Source organism: Pseudorca crassidens, chromosome 5, assembly GCF_039906515.1.
Source record: "Pseudorca crassidens isolate mPseCra1 chromosome 5, mPseCra1.hap1, whole genome shotgun sequence".
NCBI classification, from domain to species: domain Eukaryota; kingdom Metazoa; phylum Chordata; class Mammalia; order Artiodactyla; family Delphinidae; genus Pseudorca; species Pseudorca crassidens.
This window is the reverse complement of record NC_090300.1, coordinates 81,081,741-81,103,670: the sequence shown is the minus strand read 5'-3', so window position 1 is coordinate 81,103,670 and position 21,930 is coordinate 81,081,741. Positions and strand designations below refer to the sequence as shown.

The 21,930-nt window shown below is 40.3% G+C and overlaps 1 protein-coding gene across 4 annotated transcripts in view; it reads left to right on the top strand.

Moving 5' to 3' along the window:
• The first annotated feature begins 4,432 nt into the window (after window positions 1–4,432).
• SEC22A (SEC22 homolog A, vesicle trafficking protein) overlaps window positions 4,433–21,930 on the top strand; it is an 81,109-nt gene continuing 63,611 nt past the window's right edge. For 3 of the 4 annotated variants that reach the window (XM_067738689.1, XM_067738687.1, XM_067738690.1), the window contains exons 1-2: window positions 4,433–4,498; window positions 11,387–11,587. In XM_067738689.1, coding sequence (XP_067594790.1) covers window positions 11,406–11,587 — 182 coding nt within the window. In that variant the 5' untranslated portion in view covers window positions 4,433–4,498; window positions 11,387–11,405. Of the gene's footprint in view, window positions 4,499–5,189; window positions 5,322–11,386; window positions 11,588–21,930 lie in introns of all 4 variants that reach the window. The other variant, XM_067738688.1, reaches the window with a different exon arrangement.

Below are 21,930 nucleotides of genomic sequence, written 5' to 3'. Positions count from 1 at the left end.
CCTAAAAATGTCCCTCATGCCCCTTTCTAGTCAATCCAACCACTAGAGGCAACCATTTTTATGATTTTCTTTTTCACTGCAGATTAGTTTTACTTGTTTAGACTTTCATTTAAATGGAAAAATACAGAATGTACTTTTTAGTGTCTGGTTTCTTTTACTCCACGTAATATTTTTAAAATTATTTTCATGGCCCAGGATATGGTGTAGCTTAGTGAATATCGCATGTGCACTTGAAAGGAAGGTATATCTTGCTGTTGTTTGCCTTTATTTCACCTTCATACTTTGAAAGAATTTTTGCTGTATATAAAGTTCTAGATTGACAGAGCTTTTTCCTTCAGATCTTACTTCGTTAAATTCTGGCTTACTTTCTTTCTGATGTGGAGTCAGTAGTACTTCCTGTCTTTGTTCTCTGTATACAACGTGGCTTTTTCTCTGGTTGTTTCTAATATTTTCTCTTAATTATCGGTTTTGGGGTAATGTGCCTTGGTGAGGATTCTTTGTGTTTATCCTGTTTGGGGTTGGTTTGATTTCTTGTTATCTGTAGATTTATATTTTTCCTTAAATTTATAAAAGTTTTGGCTATTATTTCTTCAAATATTTACAAATCATCACTCTGCTCTTTCTGGGTCTCTGTTTATACAGGTGATATGTAACTTAGTATTGTCCTTCAGGTCACTAAGGCTCTGTTCATTTTCTTTCTTTTTTTTTTTTTGCCACACTGCATGCTTGTTGGATCTTAGTTCCCCCACCAGGGATCAAATCCATGCTCCCTGCAGTGGAAGCACAGAATCCTAACCACTGGACTGCCAGGGAATTCCTCTGTTCATTTTCTTTTCAACTTTTCTTCTACTTGTGCTTTGGTGTAGATAATTCTTTTGTACTGTTTCCTCATTCTCAGATCTTTCCTTCTGTAGTGTCTAAGCTGCTTTTATGCCCATCCAATGAAGTTTTCATTTTGCATATTGTATTTTTCTGCCCTAGAAGTTCTGCTTGGTTATTTTTATAGTTTTCATTTCTTTCACGTTTTCCTTTAAATTCTTGACCACATTTTTAACAGCTGCTTTAAGTCCTCTGATAATTTCATCATCACTGTCATTTCTGGGTCCATTGACTAATTTTTCTCCTGTTCATGGTTCACATTTTCCTGCTTCTTCACATATATAATAATTTTTATTGGATACTGGACATTGTGGGTGTTACATTGTTTAGTGCCTGGATTTTCTCTTTAAAGACTGTTAAGTTTTGGGCTTCCCTGGTGGCGCAGTGGTTGGGAGTCCGCCTGCTGATGCAAGGGATACAGGTTCGTGCCCCGGTCCGGGAGGATCCCACATGCCGCGGAGCGGCTGGGTCCATGAGCCGTGGCCGCTGAGCCTGCGCGTCCGGAGCCTGTGCTCTGCAACGGGAGAGGCCACGGCGATGGGAGGCCCGCGTACCGGAAAAAAAAAAAAAAAAGATTGTTAAGTTTCATTCAAGGAAGCAGTTAATTTACTTGCAGATAAGCCTTTTTGGCTTTGTTTGAGTGAATCTAGAATAACCTTTACTCTTGGGCTAGTTTAGCCTTATCTCTAAAGTGTGGCCTTTCTGAGGTCTTTTTACCAAATTCCCCAACTGTTTAATAGGGTTTTTCCATTCCAGTTGGTCAGAACGTGAATGTTTCCAAACTTTATTTAAGATCTAGTAGTTGTTCAGCTTACAGTTCCCACAGTAGTTGTTATTTAACCAGCCTCCTGGAGTTTCATTAAACCTACACCAAAGATTCAAGGAGACTCATGCATATTTCTGGAGCTCTTCATCTGGTTCTCTGCCCTGCAAATTTCAGTTGCCTCCATCTCTCATATTTCCAATTTCTCTCTCCTCAGTTAGCGAGAGTACTGTATTCTGCTTAGCTTTCCTCTATCCTGTGCTTTGGCAAATATCGCCAGAAAGAAATCTGGGGAAAACCTTGGGCTCATCTTAATTGTTTTTCTTCTTTCCTGGATCACAGTTCTACTGTGCCTATTGTCCAATGTCTGAAGACACTTGTTTCATAGATTTGGTTCAGTTTTCTATTGTTTGTGGTAGGAAGGTTAGTCTAGTACCAGTTATTTATTCATGGCTGGATCACCATAACATTTTTAAAATGTAAACTTTCTACTGAATAATAAAATGCATACTGAAAAATTGCATATATCTTAAATGTACAATTTGTTGAATTTTCTTTTCTTTTTTTTCCTTTTCTTTTTTTTTGTCTGCCCTGTGAGGCATGTGGGATCTTCGTTCCCTTACCAGGGATTGAACCTGTGCCCTCTGCAGTAGAAGCATGGAGTCTTAACCACTGGTTAGCCAGGGAATTCCCAACTTGGTTAATTTTCATTAATTGAACACATGTGTAATCGACACCCAGATCAAACATTATTAGAACTCCATAAGCCCCCTAGGGGCCCTTTCCAAACATTAATACTACCTAAGGATAACCAATAGTCTGATTTCTATTACCATATATTACTTTTGTATGTTTTTGAACATTATGTAAGTGGAATCAAGTAATACACAATTTTTGTGTCTGGCTTATACCAGTCGATTTTACGATTGTGAGATTCATTCGTGTTTTGCATGTAGTTGTTGATTGTTCATTCTCTTTCCTGAAAACTAGTCCACTATGTGGATAGTCTAAAATTTATTTATCCTATGAACATTCTTATATATATCTTGTAGCAAACATATGAATACATTTCTGTTGCATATATACCTAGGAGTGGAATTGCTGGGTTAACCCACTCCAAAAACCACCAAATTTATATAGTTAGTCCAGACTTACATATCCATATCTGTTTGACACCTCCATTTATAAGCATCTCAAATTTAACATATACAAAACCATTTTCCTGGGGCTTCCCTGGTAGCAAAGCAGGTAAGAATCCGCCTGCCAGTGTAGGGGACAGGGGTTCGAGCCCTGGTCTGGGAAGATCCCACATGCCGTGGAGCAGCTGAGCCCATGCGCCACAACTACTGAGCCCGCGTGCCACAACTACTGAAGCACGTGCACCTAGAACCCGTGCTCTGCAACCAGAGAGGCCACCACAATGAGAAGCTCACGCACCACAACAGAGTAGCCCCCGCTCACCGCAACTAGAGAAAGCCCACACGCAGCAATGAAGACACAACGCAGCCAAAAATAAATAAATAAATTTATATTAAAAAAAAAAACATTTTCCCCTCCTTCTAGGTTGGCTTAATTCATCTAGTTACTAACGGACTCATCCTTAATGCCCGTATTTTCTTTATCCTTCTTGGCAAACCAATCCATTATTAAGTCCCTTGGATTCAACCTCTGATTTATATATGTCTCAAAATTATCCAAATCTTTCTGTCTCTACTGTCATTACCTTAGTTGAAGCCACCATCATCTCTGGCCGTGACTAATATAACTGTCTCCAGACTGGACTTCCAGCAAGCCCTCCTGTCCTCTTCCAAACTATTCCCCACAAACAGCTTAAGTGAGCCTTTAAATATGTAAATCTGATCCTACTTAACACTCTGTTAGCTACCCATTGACCTTAAGATACATTCCAAAATACAGTCCAAAATCTATAATGTGGCCAGTAAGAGCCTGCATAGTCTGGCCTCTCTGCCTCACCTCAGCTCAAGTTGCTCCCTACACCTCAACCACACTGACTTCCTTTCAGTTCCTAGAACACATCAATTTCTTTCATGCCCCAACAACCTCAAACATAATGTTCCCTTGGCCTGCAACATTCTTTAAGGCTCTTTCATATGCCTGGAGCTTAAAAGGCACTTCTTCAAAGAGCTCTTCCCTGATAGTCCTGGTTAATCTATCATCGCATCCACTAATTTTCCTTCGTAGAACTGATTACGATTTATAATTATGTAATGATTTATGCTTTAACGTCTCTTGCTCCTATCACACTTCAGATCCATCGAGTGTTATGTTCACTCCTGTGACCCATTGCCTAACACTGTGCTTGGCACATAGTATGCAGTCAGTAAGTCCTTGTTTAATAATGCGTGATCAATGCAAAAGCTGGAAGCGGCTGCAGGAACAGCATCTGGCATTTCTTTGCCAAGGATAGGTCCCTCCCAGTGTGTAGTGGTAGGTGGGGCAGGTCTTCTTGTTCACTCAGAGGGGGCTTTTCCCCCTGCTTGTTCGATAAGTGTTTGCTGTAGGGCCGCGTAAGAAACAAACTGCCTCCAGATACAGGCGGCAGGCGGGAGAGATCAGCCTTATGTGTGAAAGACAGCATAATCTGTCACCCGAGGATTTTGCACTCTCTTGACGTAGAAGAGGGAAACGCTGCCAGCTCCCTTGGAGGGGGCGAGTCGGTGTGTCTTTCTCACAGAACCGGATTGGCCTGGACGAGCCGAGGGAACGGGGGCGGGGCTTGATCCCGCCGGGCGCCAGCGACGTCTCACGTGGGCCTGCCCGGCAGAACAACCACTCCCCGGCCCCACAATGCACTGCGGGCAGCGTCACTCGTAGCGGCGGGTTGTGGGTAGACAGGTATGGCTCGGCTCCTCCCAGTCCTCGTTCGTCCCTTCTCCGCGTCGTTCGAACCCCTGCCTGGCCGCTTCCCTCGCTCGCCACGGCCCCCGACCCTCGCCCTCGGGACTACAGACCTACCTACCCCGGGCGGGAACTAAGCTCGTGGCGTGGGGGCGGGAGCGGGGAGTCGTCGGAGTCGCGGAGCTTTGGAGGGGTGGGGTTGCGGGGACTTCGTCCCCAACGACTTGAGGGGTCTGTGGGCCGCGCGAACGGCGGTTGCCCTTCGGCTGACCTGCCCTGATATGGGGCAACTCATAGGGTGGTTATAGGGGGCCCGAGGAGGAGGACAGTCGCGCTGGGCTGCCAGCGGTGGGGCAGCATTTCCTGGCGCCCAGGTGTCAGAAACACGGTGATCCTCCTAGGCTGTTTAGGTGGCCCAGAGAGCTTGACGTGGCACTTCCTATTTTTTAGGTAGGGTTACTTTGCCTTTTGTGGGGTTGAATGAGCATTGAACCCAGAATTTTGCCCCCGTTGGCTCGCGGAAACCTCTTAAGGCCTTGTTAATGGCACTTCGGGAACGATGTGGCGTAAAGGAGACCTGAGCAATTAGCTCGACAGGTGGAAGAAGGTTTCGAAATAGGAGGCTGAGCCCCAGCTGGCTTAAATCTCTCTGAAAGTGAAAACAGCTTTGGGTTTTTCTCCTATTTAGTTTCCTGGATCATCCACCTGAGGCAGTGGGAGAGCTTGAGATCCAGTTCCTCCTATGCCTCTTCAGCCAAGGCAAAGCCCAGAGCTACAGTGGCAGCCACCAGGCGGGAGATGTTGGGATCTCAGCTAACAGGTGGAACAGCCACTTTTTGAAACTCTCTGAATCACATTTTGGGTTACTGGCATTTGCTCACGTTCTAAGATAATAAGGAATTAAGCAATACCTTAAATAGTACCTACAGTTTCTGGTGTATGAAGGTTGTAGTTCAGTATTTGAATATGACGTCTGTGACCATGCCCTAACTTAAGGGACATCTGGGCATTTCCTGTGTTGAGAACCACGATCAGTTTAGTGCTTGTGTGTGTGTGTATGAATGATTCTTAAAAATCTAAGTATATTTTATACTGGTGTGTGAACAGAGCCTAGGTCTTTTCAAAGGGGTGCCTGTGACCTTCCTGTCCATGTAGTTGAGTAAGAAGCTTGACTATGTTGAGAGGCAATGTCTCATAGGGTGGTTAGAATTAGGCTTGACTTTAAATCTGTCACTTGGTAGTTTAGGGATTGAATAAATTACTTTTCTGGGCTTGAATTTCCTCAAAGGTAAAATGGAACTGATAACACCTACCTCACAGGTTATTGGAAGGCTTAAATGAGGTAATGTGTATAAAGTGTCTGGTAAATAGAGGGCAGTCAATAAATAATAATAGCAAACGCTTAATATTGCACTTTCAGTCTGCAAGGCGATGTTTCGGGTTCCTTACATGTTCCTATGAGGTAGATACCATTAGCATTTTAAAAATAATCCTATGAGATAGATACTGTTGGTAGCCACAATTGACAGATGGGATATTGAGCATAAAAAGACAAAGCTTGCCCAAGTTTACCCAGTTACTACATGGTGGAGCCAGTTTTTGAACCAAGGCAATCTGGTTCCAGAGTTCATCCTGTTATCTGTAATACTATACTGCCTCTTAAAGAAAACATAAGCTGTTGTTTAAAATTGTTATTATTTCAAAATGAGTAGCTAGATAGTTTCTGTATCACTGGGTTCTTGCCCCTTGTTGGTTATAGGAGGAGCACAGTGATGTAGAGATACGAGAGACTCAGGTTTAAGCACTGTCATATATTAGCAGTGGGACATTGAGAAAGGGCGCCTCAGTTTCCTCATCTGTAAAATGGAGGTTTTACCTACCTCACTCTTCGTGAACTATGAGGTGTTACGCAAATGATTGATGTATTTGTGTATGTGTTGGAGGCCCTCTTCGTAGATATAGGTATAATCTACTCTGGAACTCGAGGTCTTGTACATACTGTGCAGTACAAGCACCTGTAATAGGAATACCAAAGGCTGCTGGTAAGGTGGGGAGCACAGGCCAAGCTGCAAAATAAACTCTGGTTGTTCTTGGTACCCTTTCCCCCTCTTTTCAAGCTCTGTCTCCCTAGTGACTTCCTGCTAACCTGTGGGTGTATAAAATCCTTCCCTTTTCACTCAATCTTGTGCCAACGCTGTGCATCACAATTAGTGCAGCTTTCTCCACAAGTAACTCCCCAAGTCCCAGATCTCAGCTAGCACTTTTATAAAATAGTATGTACCAAGGTAGTGTTTCCCAAACTTTGGTAACATCAGATAGGTAATATAATTTGAATGATAAGCAGATGAACTTTAAAAAAAAAATTCTCCAAAACTTTACACACACATTTGAATGAAACAGAAGTTCTTTATATGTTTTAATTTAAATTAGGAGAAGAACCTAACACCTCTAAACTGATTTCACAGATACTATTACTAAGCATAGGGCAAAAAAATAAATCAATTGAAAGACCTGTATTAGGTAAAAAATAGTACAGGTGAGATGCAGATATGGTAAGACTTCTGAAAGTGGTACTTGGGTGACTGAAGTTTGGGAAATAATGGACTAAAATAAAATATGAGTGATTAACCTATTATGAAATGTTTTTTATCTTAAAAGAGGCATTTATGAAAGCATCTTGCTGGAAAGTAGATATAAAATGTACTTATATGTTGGGTTTTGTTTATTACTTTTTGAGTGATTACTTCCTGGAACCTTGGGCCTACAGTCATCACCCCACAAGGTTCTGAAGAAGACAGGTCAGCATCTTGTTATCTTGGGTCTAAAAGGCTGGTAACCACTGCTATAGGTGTTTGGTGTTGTGGAAGTTTATTTTCCTCAGCCTTTATGTAAATGTTTACCCAGACCTATCTAGATTCTGCTTTGGGCTTTTTCCTCTAGCAGTTGCTATTGGGCAAAGAATATATTAGCCAGCACTCAGATTTCCCTGTGAGTTTGCTGCTGCTGTCTAAAGGCATATGTTATATATTTTTTCTGTTAAAGGTGAGGGAAAATGGACCAGTGGCCTAAAAATGTATCTGTGGCCCCAATAAAACTACTACTGCTCTTGAATCTTCCCATGCAAGTGTTTTAACCTCTTCCTTTCCTCAATTCCTACTGGCTCTTCCTTGGTTTTTCTAGCCACCACCTTGCCTACTCTCTAAGGGTAGTCTAACCCTAGCTTGGCCTTGATGTTGACAGATTCCTTTCTCTACTACCACAGTCCAGATAAGATTGGAGTGTGTGTTTGTTTTTTTAAGGAACTGTATTAAGAATTCGAGGTAAAAAGAAAAAAAGGGGGGGTATATTTATTGAGTTGATAAAAGAGAGATTGCTTATCCTAAGGTGATTGAAGTCTATCTGCAAAGTAGTCAAGCCTCACATTGTTCATTGGACAGTCATCCCAGTTTCTTTTGTTAGTTCACTGGTTTGGATGCTAGGTTAAATGACTCGGGAAGGAAGAGATTTAATTTTTTCTCCTCAGAAAAATCCTATCTACTGATAAATACAGGCAATTCTCTGAAAACCTTTCAAGAATTTAGGAAGGGAATATCACTGCTGTGTTGTGCTTTCCATGACAAGCCTAAAAGTGTGTATTAGGAATATCTGAAAGGCAAGTTTGTCTAACTATAGTTTTCCAGTTAAAGCGGTGGGCGACATAGCTTGTGTTGTATTTGCTCTTTCCATCTGAATTTCTTTAATTCTGGACTGATGCTTCTCAGTGGTAGGAACTATCTATTCCTAATGTCTGAAATAGCCCCTGGCATACAGTATGTACTCAGTAAATATTTGTTAAATGAATTGAACTTAACCAGGTTGTTATTCTTTTTTCAGTATATGTTTTAGGAAGTATGAATCATATCTTTCTGTCTTTTAAGTCATAAAAAAGAGGAACTTTGAAGATTACATGAAAGTTGGCACCCTATAATAAAGATTATTCCTAATATTTCTGTTGGGATCCTAGAAAGATCAGGCATAAGGACTGCAGTCTGCTTTTAAATACTACTAAGAATATGGATGTTTGGAAACTACAAGACACAACCCTGCTCTCATGTTAATTCCCAGAGTGATCATTGTGTTGCAGTATACTTCTGGAAAGACAAAGTTTTATATTTAAATCATAAATTTGTAAGGGTATGAATTAAGACATTTTCCTAATTTGTTACACTTAGGCTAAATGTTCAGTTGTGGTTTCATAAATAAAGAAGTGTGATAACAATTTTTAAAAGAGATTCATAGTATAGACCTTATCCCTTGAGGGATCTCTGCTTTCTTTTGCTACTGCTTTTAGAAGAAAAAAGAAACTGGTTGAATAGGAAAAAAAATGATTTGGATATGTCATGTTGGAACTTTCGTTCGAAGGTTCCATTATGGTAAAGGCTAATTTAATTCCTGCTGGGTTTTTTTCCTTTTAAATAAATGGAGGAGAAAAATATTAAAGGGTAATGACATATTAATACCTAGCTTTTCCTCAGAGGAAAAGGGGGAAGTAAATTTAAAGCATTAGCTTTATTATTTGGATTGATTTTAACGTCAGTCAGTTACCATCATGAATGGGCACTCAGATTTTAACTTGACATAGCAACAAAAGCTAGGGACCACTGGTTTCCAAAATTGGTAGCAGTTGATTTTCTTTGTCATTTTTTTGATATATTACTAAGTTTTTCATTTTTGGAGTGAGATAATATTGACCTAGCTGAGCTGGGCAGGTAAGGATTAATTTAGTCTCTGAGATACAATATCTTGAAAACCTATGAAATTGTTACCAGATTTTTCAGTTTTTTACCAGTTGTGCCTCCTGTTAGTGAAGGAGAAGTATTTAGTGGCATTGTGCTCTTTCCTGCCTGGCAGGAAAGAGTTATCACTTAATTTCAGACTGTGAACATGTTTTAATTCAGTGTTTATCAAAGTATGATCCTTAGATAATAAGCATAGTAATTACTTAGGGAATTTGCTGAAAATGGAAAATTCTCAAGCCCCACCCCATAGTCAATGGATCAGAATTTTGGGGGGAGGGTGGACCCAGAAATCTGCATTTCTAATCAAAATTCCAGTGGTTTTTACACAGGGGACCACTGTGTGTGTGTCTGTGTGTGTATTTTATCAAAGTTTGACTATTTACCTGATTTCTTTCAGAACTGCATAGGCCTATGCAGTCCTTTTATCTATTTTTGTAAAGCATGATTAGAATATAATAAAAAAGGTAATTATGATTTGCTTCCTGATAAAAAGATTGAGAACAACATTAAAAGTAGTATTCCTTTAGGACTTCCCTAGCGGTCCAGTGGTTAAGACTCTGTGCTCCCAATGCAGGGGGCACGGTTTTTTGTTTGTTTTTTTGCGGTATGCGGGCCTCTTACTGCTGTGGCCTCTCCCACTGTGGAGCACAGGGGCTGGACGCGCAGGCTCAGCGGCCATGGCTCATGGGCCCAGCCGCTCCGCGGCATGTGGGATCCTCCCGAACCGGGGCACGAACCCGCATCCCCTACATCGGCAGGCGGACTCTCAACTACTGCGCCACCAGGGAAGCCCCAGGGCGCACGGTTTTGATCCCTGGTGGGGGAAGATCCTGTGTGCCTCAAGGCATGGCCAAAAAAAAAAAAAAGTAGTATTCCTTTAGCTTTAAAATTTATTTTAAATAAAAACATTTGTTCTGATTATAAAAGTAATATGTGCTCATTGTGAAAAGTAATATGTGCTCACTGTGGAACATTACAGAAATTTAGGAAATTATAAAATGATAACAATAACCCATAATACTATTTTCTGGAGATAAGCATTCTAATTTTGTCATGTTTCCTTCCAATATCTATTTCTCTATTTATCCCTCCCTTCTTCCTCCTCTGTGTCTTTATGGAAAACAGCATATGCAGTTTTGATCCTGCTTTTTTCCTACCTAACATATAAGCATTTTACCACATTACTAAATTATTATTATTATTATTATTATTGTGGTATGCGGGCCTCTCTCACTGTTGTGGCCTCTCCGGTTGCGGAGCACAGGCTCCGGACGCGCAGGCTCAGCAGCCATGGCTCACGGGCCCAGCCGCTCCGCGGCATGTGGGATCTTCCCGGACCAGGGCACGAACCCGTGTCCCCTGCATCGGCAGGCAGACTCTCAACCGCTGCGCCACCAGGGAAGCCCCACTAAATTATTTTTAACAAACATAACTTTTTGTTGCATCATATTCCATCATAGTGGTGTACCATAATTTGTTTCACCATCCCCCTATTGTTGAACGTTTAGGTTGTTTTCAGTTATTTCTATGAGAAGAATGTCTTTCTGTTTAAAATCTTGTCTAATTCTTATTATTTTCTTTAGGATAGGGTTATGTATATAAATTTATTGTGGTCAGGGCTTCCCTGGTGGCGCAGTGGTTGAGAGTCCGCCTGCTGATGCAGGGGACTCGGGTTCGTGCCCCGGTCCGGGAGGATCCCACATGCCGCGGAGCGGCTGGGCCCGTGAGCCATGGCCGCTGAGCCTGTGCGTCCGGAGCCTGTGCTCCGCAACAGGAGAGGCCACAACAGTGAGAGGCCCGCATACGGCCAAAAAAAAAAAAAAAAAAAATTTATTGTGGTCAAAGGGCATAAATATTTTTAAACTCTTGTTGAATATCAACAAATTGTTTTGAGAATGGTTTTTATTCCAATATGTACTTCCACATATACTTATGGAAATACCAGAAAGAAGTATTTTTTTAACAGCTAATTTGTGAAGGAAAGTATGATATATCATTGCTTTAATTAATATGTCTTTGATTATTAGTGAGTTGCACATTTTTGCACTGTGTTTATCAGCTTTGGCTTTAATTTCTTACCTAACCCAAATTGTTCATTTTGTTTCAGGTCTTCTCTGTCACTTGAAATGTCTATGATTTTATCTGCCTCAGTCATTCGTGTCAGAGATGGACTGCCACTTTCTGCTTCTACTGACTATGAACAAGGCACAGGCATGCAGGAGTGCAGAAAGTATTTTAAAATGCTCTCGAGAAAACTGGCTCAGCTTCCTGATAGATGTACACTGAAAACTGGACATTATAACATTAAGTAAGACATTGGTTTGCTCCATTAGAATCATTTGCTTAGTGGTTGTCATTTTAATGAAATTTAAGTTGTCTAAATAGAAATTAGTGTTTGATTAGTTTAGGAGAACTTTTCAAGTCAAGAATCATGTGGTTCTGAACTTATACTAAATAGTATTCATCACGTAATCACCCTTCTTATAGTTTCTCTGTGTTTATGTCTGGCTTTAGAAAATTTTATAGTTTTGCAGATTACAGATATTGTATCTTATAATTGATCATTAGATATTTATTGGTGTTCTTACATGCCCAGGAAAACTGTCATGGGAAATATAAAAAATCATACCTGATATCTGCCCTCAATGAACTTAAGAAGTTTACATCCTAGTGAGAGGGGATAGTGCTCATCACTATTTATTGTATGTAAAGAAAGTAAAACTGGGCAATGGAATAGTGACTTCATGGTGGTCAAGGGCCTCTCTGAGAGGGTTACATTTGAACAGAGACCTAAAACATGTGAAAGACGGCAGTCTTAAGAATGCAGTGGATGAAGATCAAGGCAGAGCTGATAGCCAGTGCAGAAAGCCTTCACTACAGATCAAGGGATGAAAGGACAACCAAGACAATGAAGCAATACGGACACTTAATAGAGTGGTGGAAGGTGAGGTTAGAAAGGTAGGAATGGGACAGGTTACGTAGGGCCTTCTAGGCTATGATAAGGAGTTTGGATTGAGTTTAATGTAATAGGAAGCCATTGGAGAGTTTTAAGCTGGAGAGTTATATAAATCTAATTTTGGCTTTGAGTAGATCATCCTGGCTGCCATATGAAGAATGGGCTCTAAGAGAGGAAGCAGAGAGGTCATTTGGGAGACTCTTAGAGAAGTTCAGGTAGAGGTGATGCTTATAACTTGAATAAGAGTGATAAGGGGGCTTCCCTGGTGGCGCAGTGGTTGAGAGTCCTCCTGCCGATACAGGGGACACGCGTTCGTGCCCGGTCCGGGAAGATCCCCCATGCCGCGGAGCGGCTGGGCCCGTGAGCCACAGCCTCTGAGCCTGCGCGTCCGGAGCCTGTGCTCCGCAATGGGAGAGGCCACAACAGTAAGAGGCCCGTGTACTGCAAAAAAAAAAAAAAAAAAGAGTGATAAGAATGAGAAGGGGTTGGATTTGGGCTCTATTTTGGGAGCAGTACCAACAAATCTTCCTAATGGATTGAAGTGGAATGTGAGGGAAAGAGAATAATCAGAGTTACCTCTAGATTTTTGGCCTAAACAATGTCCATAATTACTTGGATAATGGGACTGAAATGAACAAGACTGGAGGATATGTGTATCAGTGGTAAAAATCAAGAGTTCTGTTTGGACTGTTAAGTCTGAGATGTCCTTTAAACATCCAAACGGGACTTCAGGTAGGCAGTTGGATGTATAAGTCTTAAGTTTAGTGAAGAGAAGGACAAGTGTGGAGATTTAGATTTGGAAGTTAGCTTACAGTTTATAATTAAAACCATGGGAATAGATGAGACCAAGTGGGAGAGCATACACATGAAACAATTAGAGAACAATTAACTCGAGCAATTTAATACTGATTGTGTATACAGTGGGAAATCAGATAAGAACAAAGTCCATATGTGATATAATAAGGAGAGGACTTTGTTACTGAGATGAGACATGAGCCACATCCTGGAGAATTAGTAAGATTTGGCTAAGGCAGAGAGGAGGGCAATTCCAGGTGTAGAGAGGAGGCAGAAAAAGTAAAGACTGTGACTTAGCATGGTAGGTGCATTAACCTGCTCGGCCTGGTGTAGTGAATGGTGATTTAGGGATAGTTATGGGAAATGTGAGATACTTAGCGTGGGGCCAGATCCTGGATTTCCCTGCAAGTTCAGGTTGAGGGATGTCACTTTGATGATGTAATAGGTTATAGGAAACTCCTACTGCAGGATTGAGGGAAATGACTTGATAAAAAACAATGCTGAGACAGTGAAATAGAGGGTGAAATGGAAAGTCTGAGGAGAGGAGAGGCGTCAACTTATAATTAGGGCCTGAACTGGTAACATACAAGTGCAAATGAAAAAGAAAATGCCAACCAGAAAGACACTTCAGAAGAAGAAACGGTTGAGCCTGATAAGATGGAATACCAGAGATGAAGAGAAGGAAGGGACAGAGATGACTTGGAATTGGAATTGGACAGAATGAGATCTTTGGAAAAGGTTGCTTATGGGGTGAGGGAGAAGAGGAAGACAGTGAAGCTCCATTTTGAGCATTTTAATTGAGGTTATGACAAGGTGTCCAGTTGAGGTGGGATAGAGATTTTGGAATCATTCACATAGAAATTGAAACTGTGAGGGTAGAAATGCCCACTGAGTTTCAGAGAGGCCCAGAATAGAACCTTAAAGAAGGTCCATATTTACTTGGATTACCTGGGATAATGAGGTATTATCTTTAATTGGGTTTTCTGAGAGTTTTAACTAGAAAATGTGGTGGTGGTCATGGTAGTTAAAATATGTCTAAAACGATGTCTTAGTGTACTTCTATTTTTTGAAGAAAAAGCCTGAAGCATTCTAATATTTAATAGGCTCTTTTAGTGCTCTGGGTGTAGTGTTCTGAGTTTCAGTTATTGTATAGTGTTGTAGACAGATACCAGCATTACAGAAGATTGGCTTGAATGTGTATTAATTCTGGCAGCTATCCTGGACTTTAAAAAAAACAAAAAACTTCTTTGCAAATGCGTTTGTTCCTCTACCTATTGTCTTAAAAGTAGAGTAGAATGTAGTAAAATGTTAACACCCCTCCAGTGCCCAATGCTGTTTAATTGTTGTGAATTCTAGATTTTGTATTATTTATTTGCACCCCATGTTATTCCACAAAGGATGTGAGGCAATTAAAAAAAATTCAAGAGTACAGGTAAGAGAATCATATGAGCGAAAAAATAAACATAGAATAATAAACTGAAATAACATTTTTTTCTGGAGATGCAAACTATGTAGTTTGTTCATTTTTTAGAAAAGGGCTACAAACATTGTTCTGAACTTCCTTGGGGCCAAAACAAAGGGGGATAATAGATCATTTATAGAATTCACAGTATCCATTGGATAAAAATGTTGCTTTTCATGTTATTGAAACCTGCTATACATAAAGAGAGACAGAATTTGGATAGCATTCTTCCAGAAACCATAACAATGAGCTTTTTATGATTTTTCTTATAATATTCCTTAGTGTAAACAAATAGCATGATGCAAAAAGCAATTTATTAGTGAGTTTAGGAGTGCAGTGAGTCAGCAGAGGTCTAGTCAGCCTGATTTAAGAATACAATTTAGAAATGTCCAAAGGATTAAATAGATTACATGGCCCCCAGAACCACACATAGAAAAGCCTCTTTGTGTATTTTTGTAGACAATTGTTTTTTTTTTTTTTTTTGCGGTACGCGGGCCTCTCACTGCTGTGGCCTCTCCTGCCGTGGAGCACAGGCTCCGGACGCGCAGGCTCAGCGGTCATGGTTCATGGGCCCAGCCGCTCCACGGCATGTGGGATCCTCCCGGACCGGGGCACGAACCCGTGTGCCCTGCATCGGCAGGCGGACTCTCAACCACTGCGCCACCAGGGAAGCCCTGTAGACAAGTTTTAAAAAAGGATTGAATAACAGAATTTTCAGTTCTAGTTCCTGACAAGAACCTGGATTTCATATATTTTCTATTATTGATTGGAAGGCTTGTTAGTTGGTTTCTAGGTTATTGAGGTGTTTATGCTATATGACAATAAATTTAGCCTGAAATATATAAAATTGGGAATTTATGTGTTACCTGACTTATTTAAAATTCTCATAGGACACCTCTTTTTATAACCACCATGAGTTTGCCAGATAAAACTCACAGATCTGCAGTAGTTGTAGCACAGCATGAAGCTGGCACCAGTCTACTTTCTCAGCCGTGTTTTTAAATGCTTCTTTCTTTCAAAGCCCAGCTTATAGCTTGTGTCTTTTGAATCACCTTCTGCCTCATTACTACTATTTATTGGGTTGGCCAAAAAGTGCCTTCAGTTTTTTAAGTAAAAATAAAAGACTCATTTTCACCAAGAACTTTATTGAACAACGTATTCACCCTTTTGTTCCACTACCTTCTGCCATTTTTCAGGCAACTTCATAATTCCATCTTCACAAAACTTTTTATCTTTTTGAGCAAAGAACTGTTCCAGGTGCCTTTTACAGCCTTCCAGGGAATTGAAATTTTTTCCATTAAGGGAATTTTGTAAAGACCTAAATAAATGGAAATCCGAAGATGCAACGTCTGGTGACTACGGCGGATGAATCAGAACTTCCCAGCCAAGCCATAACAGTTTTTGCCTGGTCATCAAAGAAACATGCAGCCTTGCATTATCCTGATGGAAGGTTATGCGTTTTCTGTTGACTAATTCTGGACGCTTTTTGTGGAGTGCTGCTTACCGTTGGTCTAACTGGGAGCAGTACTTGTTGGAATTACTAGTTTGGTTTTCCAGAAAGAGCTCGTGATAGAGGACTCCCTTCCAATCCCACCATATATATACAACATCACCTTCTTTGGATGAAGACTGGCCTTTGGTGTGGTTGGTGGCAGTTCATTTCGCTTGCCCTACGATCTGTTCCATTCCACATTATTGTACAGTATCCACTTTTCATCACCCATCACAATTTGTTTTCAAAACAGAACGTTTTCATTATGTTTAAGAAGAGAATTGTATGCAGAAATACAGTCAAGAAAGTTTTTTTCACTTAACTGTTGTGGAACCCAAACATCAAAGTGATGAACATAACCAAGCTGGTGCAAATGCTTTTCAGCACTTGATTTGGATATTTTGAGTCTGTCGGCTACCTCCTGCATGGTATAACATTGATTGTTCTCAATTAATATGTCAATTTGATTGCTATCAACTTCAACTGGTCTACCTGACCGTGGAGCATCGTCCAGTGAGAAGTCTCCAGCACAAAACTTCACACGCTACTTTTGATGTGTTTGATCGGTCACAGCACCTTTTCCATACATTGCACAAATCTTCTTTTGCATTTCGGTTGCGTTATTACCCTTCTTGAAATAATAAAGCAAAATATGCTGAAAATGTTGCTTTTTTATCTTCCATCTTCAATATTAAAATGGGTACACAAAAATTCACCAACTTTGGGCTTCCCTGTTTGGCGCAGTGGTTGAGAGTCTGCCTGCCGATGCAGGGGACACGGGTTCATGCCCCGGTCTGGGAAGATCCCACATGCCACGGAGCGGCTGGGCCCGTGAGCCATGGCCGCTGGGCCTGCGCATCTGGAGCCTGTGCTCTGCAATGGGAGAGGCCACAACGGTGAAAGGCCTGCATATCGCAAAAAAAAAAAAAAAAATTCACCAACTTTGATAAGTCTTTTTTTAAATGTACGCTGATATGACAGCTGTCACATACAACCTAACAAAATTGTTTCGAATGAAGTTAAAGACAACTAAGTGCTACTAGAGCCATCTTATGGAAAAAACCGAATCGACCTTTTGGCCAACCCAATGATTTCTTTAGTGATCTTACTCCCTTCACAGATTGCCTGTAGAACTTGTTGACTGACTTTTTCATCATTTTTTTCTTAATAATATTTTTAAAAATTTCTATATCCACTCTCTACAACTAGGTTGTAACTCATTGAGATAGTTGATGTGCCCTGGCTTATATTATTTTTGATTCCTCATCTCTTAGCATTGTGGTTTTCAAATTTTTACAGAAATTTAAGTGCTCTTTGCAGAATACCTCTGAGAAGCAAAGCTAAGTGTCTAATTATGTGCTAAATCAGATGGTACCTCACATTAGATTCTAGTTGAATAGGTAAAGGAAGTCCAAAGTTTTAAGGAAAAGAAATAGGTAACATTTAAAATTGTGAAAATTCCTTTAATTTTCTACCCCTATGTATTGGGAAAAAGATGAATTTCATCAGATTGTAGTAGCTGAATAATTCAGTTCAGCTAATGGAGCACATTCTGTGGAGCCTGGTTTGTGCTGGCACAATGCCTTGCATATATCATAGTAGCTGTTACATGAGGGATGGTTGTTTGTGGGGTATGGCAGGATTCTGAGTGCAATGGAGTTAAAGTTAAGTCTTCATTTCCTCCAATATTCTTCAACTTGACTCATTGATTGGGGGTGGGTGGGTAATCCAGGTTTGTGATTTCTTTTCACATTACATAGTGATATTATAATTCTTTGTATAAAATTTTAAGGAATTCATCTGTTTTATTAGTTGAAGGATACTTAAATTGTAATAAATGTTTAATAGATAAACTTACGTTACTACTTAGGAAACAACAGTGACTGAAGCAATAATTATGAACCATATGAAAATTAAGTTGTGTCTTATGAGACCTTAAAACTTTGAGATTGGTTTTAGGTGCTTAAAAATCATAGTTGTACATTTTGATAAACGTTGAGACACTGATCTTATGAAAAGACAAACACTTTGGGAGGTCAGTCATGCTCTGTTGAGAGTTTTAGTGCAAGAAGTGAAATTCCTTAGTTCTTTCACAGTGAATTCATTTCAAGTCTGATAATGGCTGTGAACTTCATAGGTTCTCTCCTTACCTGAGGAGTTGCTTTCTTCGTATTTGTCTTCAGACTGCTACCTGCAGCCAGGAATGCTGTTTTAGACTTACCTGCCTTTTGGTTTTTGTTTCTGGCTTTCCTTTCACTCTTTGGTGGTATTTTCTGATTACGGGAGTAACAGCTTCAACAAGGACCCAGTTATTAAGTACCTGGAATTGCCAGGCAATTTAGTTACTTTTCATTAAATTTTGCAACAGCTCTGTGAATGGCTTTTAAATAGAACTTTTCCCCATTGCCAAGGGCAAAAACACAACTCACACGAGCTTAAGCAAAAAAAGGGTATTGTGAAAGATAAGCCAGTTACCTAGTTGGCTGGAGCCAGGGAATCAGATGTTATCAGGAATCTTTGTCTCATTTCTCCAGTCTTTCCTTTTGCAGACAGATATTCTGCACATATTGGAAAACACTGCACAGGTAGCTCCAGGCTTACTTCATTCCAGCTGGCAACCCCACTGCCTCCATGTTTCAAGAAAAGGACTTCAATTGGCCTTGCTGTGTGATGGCCCATTTCTGGACTAACATTGTGGTTGGAGGGCTAAGGTACTCTTAGTTGGCCTGGCCTGGATTACATGCCCACCCGTTTGATGGACAGCTTTATCAAAGCCGTATAGAGTAGGTGGTGGGGCTGGAAATAGTTCTCCAAAGGGAAGGGGAGAAGGGACTCTGGGCAGATAGCCATTATAGTACTACCAACCCTATTTTCAGAAGAGGGAACTGAGACTTAGGGATGTAAAGAAACTTGTTCAAAGTCACAAAGCTAATAAATGGTATATCTGACATGCAGTCTTTTTTTTTTAAATAAATATATATATATTTATTTATTTATGGCTGCGTTGGGTCTTCGTTGCTGTGTGCAGGCTTTCTCTAGTTGCTCCGAGCGGGGACTACTCTCCGTTGCGGTGCGTGGGCTTCTCATTGCGGTGGATTTTCTTGTTGCAGAGCACGGGCTCTAGGCATGTGGGCTTCAGTAGTTGTGGCATGCAGGCTCAGTAGTTGTGGCTGATGGGCACTAGAGCGCAGGCTCAGTAGTGTGGCTCACGGGCTTAGTTGCTCTGCAGCATGTGGGATCTTCCCAGACCAGGGCTCCAACCCACGTCCCCTGTATTGGCAGGCGGATTCTTAACCACCGCGCCAGCAGGGAAGCCCCATACAGTCTTTTTGCTTCAGCAATCACATTATTCTCTGGTAAAAGATGGAGTTATCTCCTTTTACCCTTAACCTCTTTCTTGACAGGGTGCATTCCTAATTCTCCTAATCCTTTTCACTTTATGGACAGCGAAATTAACCAGGGAAGAGAATTAAGTGAAACTACTCCCCCCCCCCTTTTTGGTTGAGTAATGATGAGGAACAGAGTATATGTGAAGTCTAAAATTGATGAGATAGCATTGTCTCATTGAAGACAAGGTGTTTGGTGGGGAGGGGGTGTGACAGGGGAATGCAACCCACCAGTAGCTACATTCTTGGGGGGAGAATGTAACCTGTGTTTTGTCTCATTATTAGCATCATATCACTTTTCTACCGTTTAAAATTATGGTAAAATCCACAGCTTTTCAGCACCACATATGTTAAATAGGCTCTTATGAACTGGTCTAGGAATCTAATTACTCTTACAGTACAGTTTCTGTAGGTGCAGTAAACTTCTGGAATACAACTAACAGGCAAATGAGGGACTGTCTACGATTGGTTATCTGAAAAAAGTCAGGATCTTTATTCTCTGGTGTGTGAAGGTGTGAAGGTACTAGGGTTAGTGGGAAAGGGTGAATCAGGAGATTAACTCTGCAGAAAAAGAAAAGGATGTCAAAGGCAAATTTTGTATCCAAGGTTTTGATGGTGTAATCACCTTTGGCTGCTTAAAATCATCTGATTCTCCTTTAGCTTACTATTACAAGTTGCTATCACCTGGCATATTACATATTAATACATATTTTCTTATTTAATGAGGTTTAAATTAGTGACTAAAATGGGTCTTTTATTTATGGGATAATGTATTTAGCTCTTCACCATTGGAGGGTAATTGAAGGTTGGCTACCTAAGAGAGGAATAAGTGAGAAAATACGAAGTTCCTGGTAGAATGCTGCTCATGGCAGACAGTGTTACTGAGTTCTCTTTCTGGTTCTTATCACCTTACTGTCCTACTGATGATGAAGTCTTGTTTTCACCTTGTTTCTCATCAGATGTATTTGGTGATAATAAATTCATAAGGTATACTTACTTTCATAACATCAAACCCTTTTTTATATTTAAAAGTGTAAATGCTTTATTTTAGGGAATGGAGTTCAGTATGGAAGGTTCTCTTTCGAAAATAAATTTTTCTTATGCTTAGCAATTTTAAGAGTAGATTAGAGATTTCATGTCCTACTGGAGAACTTTTCTTCACCCAGGGAAGCTATTTACTGGGTAAATATGACTACAAAGGATAAGCAGATTTCCTGTGTGCAATGATACAATAGCAGTATGGAAACTATATGTAATACAAATATTATTGCTGTTTCAATTTATAAATAGTTTGCTATATACTTTGTCATTTGGCATGCTAAAAAATTCAGTGTTGTTTCTTTAATCTTGTTTTGTATATCGTTTTAAGTGTATTCCCAGTACCTAATTGCAGGCGCCTGGCGGGCAGGGACTTGGTCTTTGACATCAAAGCCTATAGAGTAGAATGCTGGACATATGCTAGGTGCTCTATTATTTGCTGTGGGGAAAATCATCGTTTTCACTTATTATTTAGTTTGGTACAGCAAGTCCTAATAATGTCAGTGTTTAATTCGTGATGTCTAAAATTTTTTTGACATTTCATAAATAAAATTAGATACCAGGAACAGTTTAATGTCTAAAACCACTTATTCGTTTTGTTTGGACTTTAGGAATCGCTTGAGGTATGGCCTGCTTGGATACATGATAAAATTAGCTTTTAAACAAAGTGATTGAAAGGGGTAAATCCTTCTACCTAGAGTTTGAACTTCCACCAGCCTTACCTGTTCAAGACACACTTGATCTTGGAAGGCCCCAAAGAAGTTCCTAGTGTGTGTGCTGTGGAGAGGAACCAAAGATGTAATGAGGTTGGATAAATTCCTTGGCCAGAAGAAAGGCAGTAGCTATAGAGACCAAATCCCATTGGTCCCAAAGCACAGAAGTGGAAGGAAATAAAAAAGAAAAAGGAAATTAGAGAAAAGTAGGAAGAAAACAATGGCAATTTAAGAATTGTGCTCAAGGTGGAGAAAAGAAGACTTTGTGTTGTTGTGAGATTAGTTAATGACAGTGATAAAAGGAAAGCAGACATACTTGTTAGACCTTTATAACCATCTGGAGGTACTCACTGCAGAGGTGAGTGATTCTACATGGTCCCTGAGAACAGCCCTGTGTTTTAAGTAGGGGGATGTTGAAGACTCAGTGATCTGAACTGAAGCCTTCTGGTAACACTGACCTGGAAAAGCAGGTGAAGTTCTGCTCCCTTCTGTCATTTGTCAAGTATTTATTGACCTTCTTCTTTGTGTAGATACCACTGAGCTGTGCAATTATCTGTGCACAATATACTAAACAAATTAGGTATAATGATGCCATCTATGCACTCATTTATTTACTAATTTACTGAGCACTTATTGTGTACTAGACAAAATATTCTAGATGCTAAGAATACAGTGGTGAACCATAAAGAAATCATCCCTGCTCTCATGGAGCATAGATATTAGTGAGAGACATTACAACAAACATACAAATATATAAGTACGAGCTGGGTTAGTTACATGAAGAAAAATAACAGGTGCTTTGTTTACAA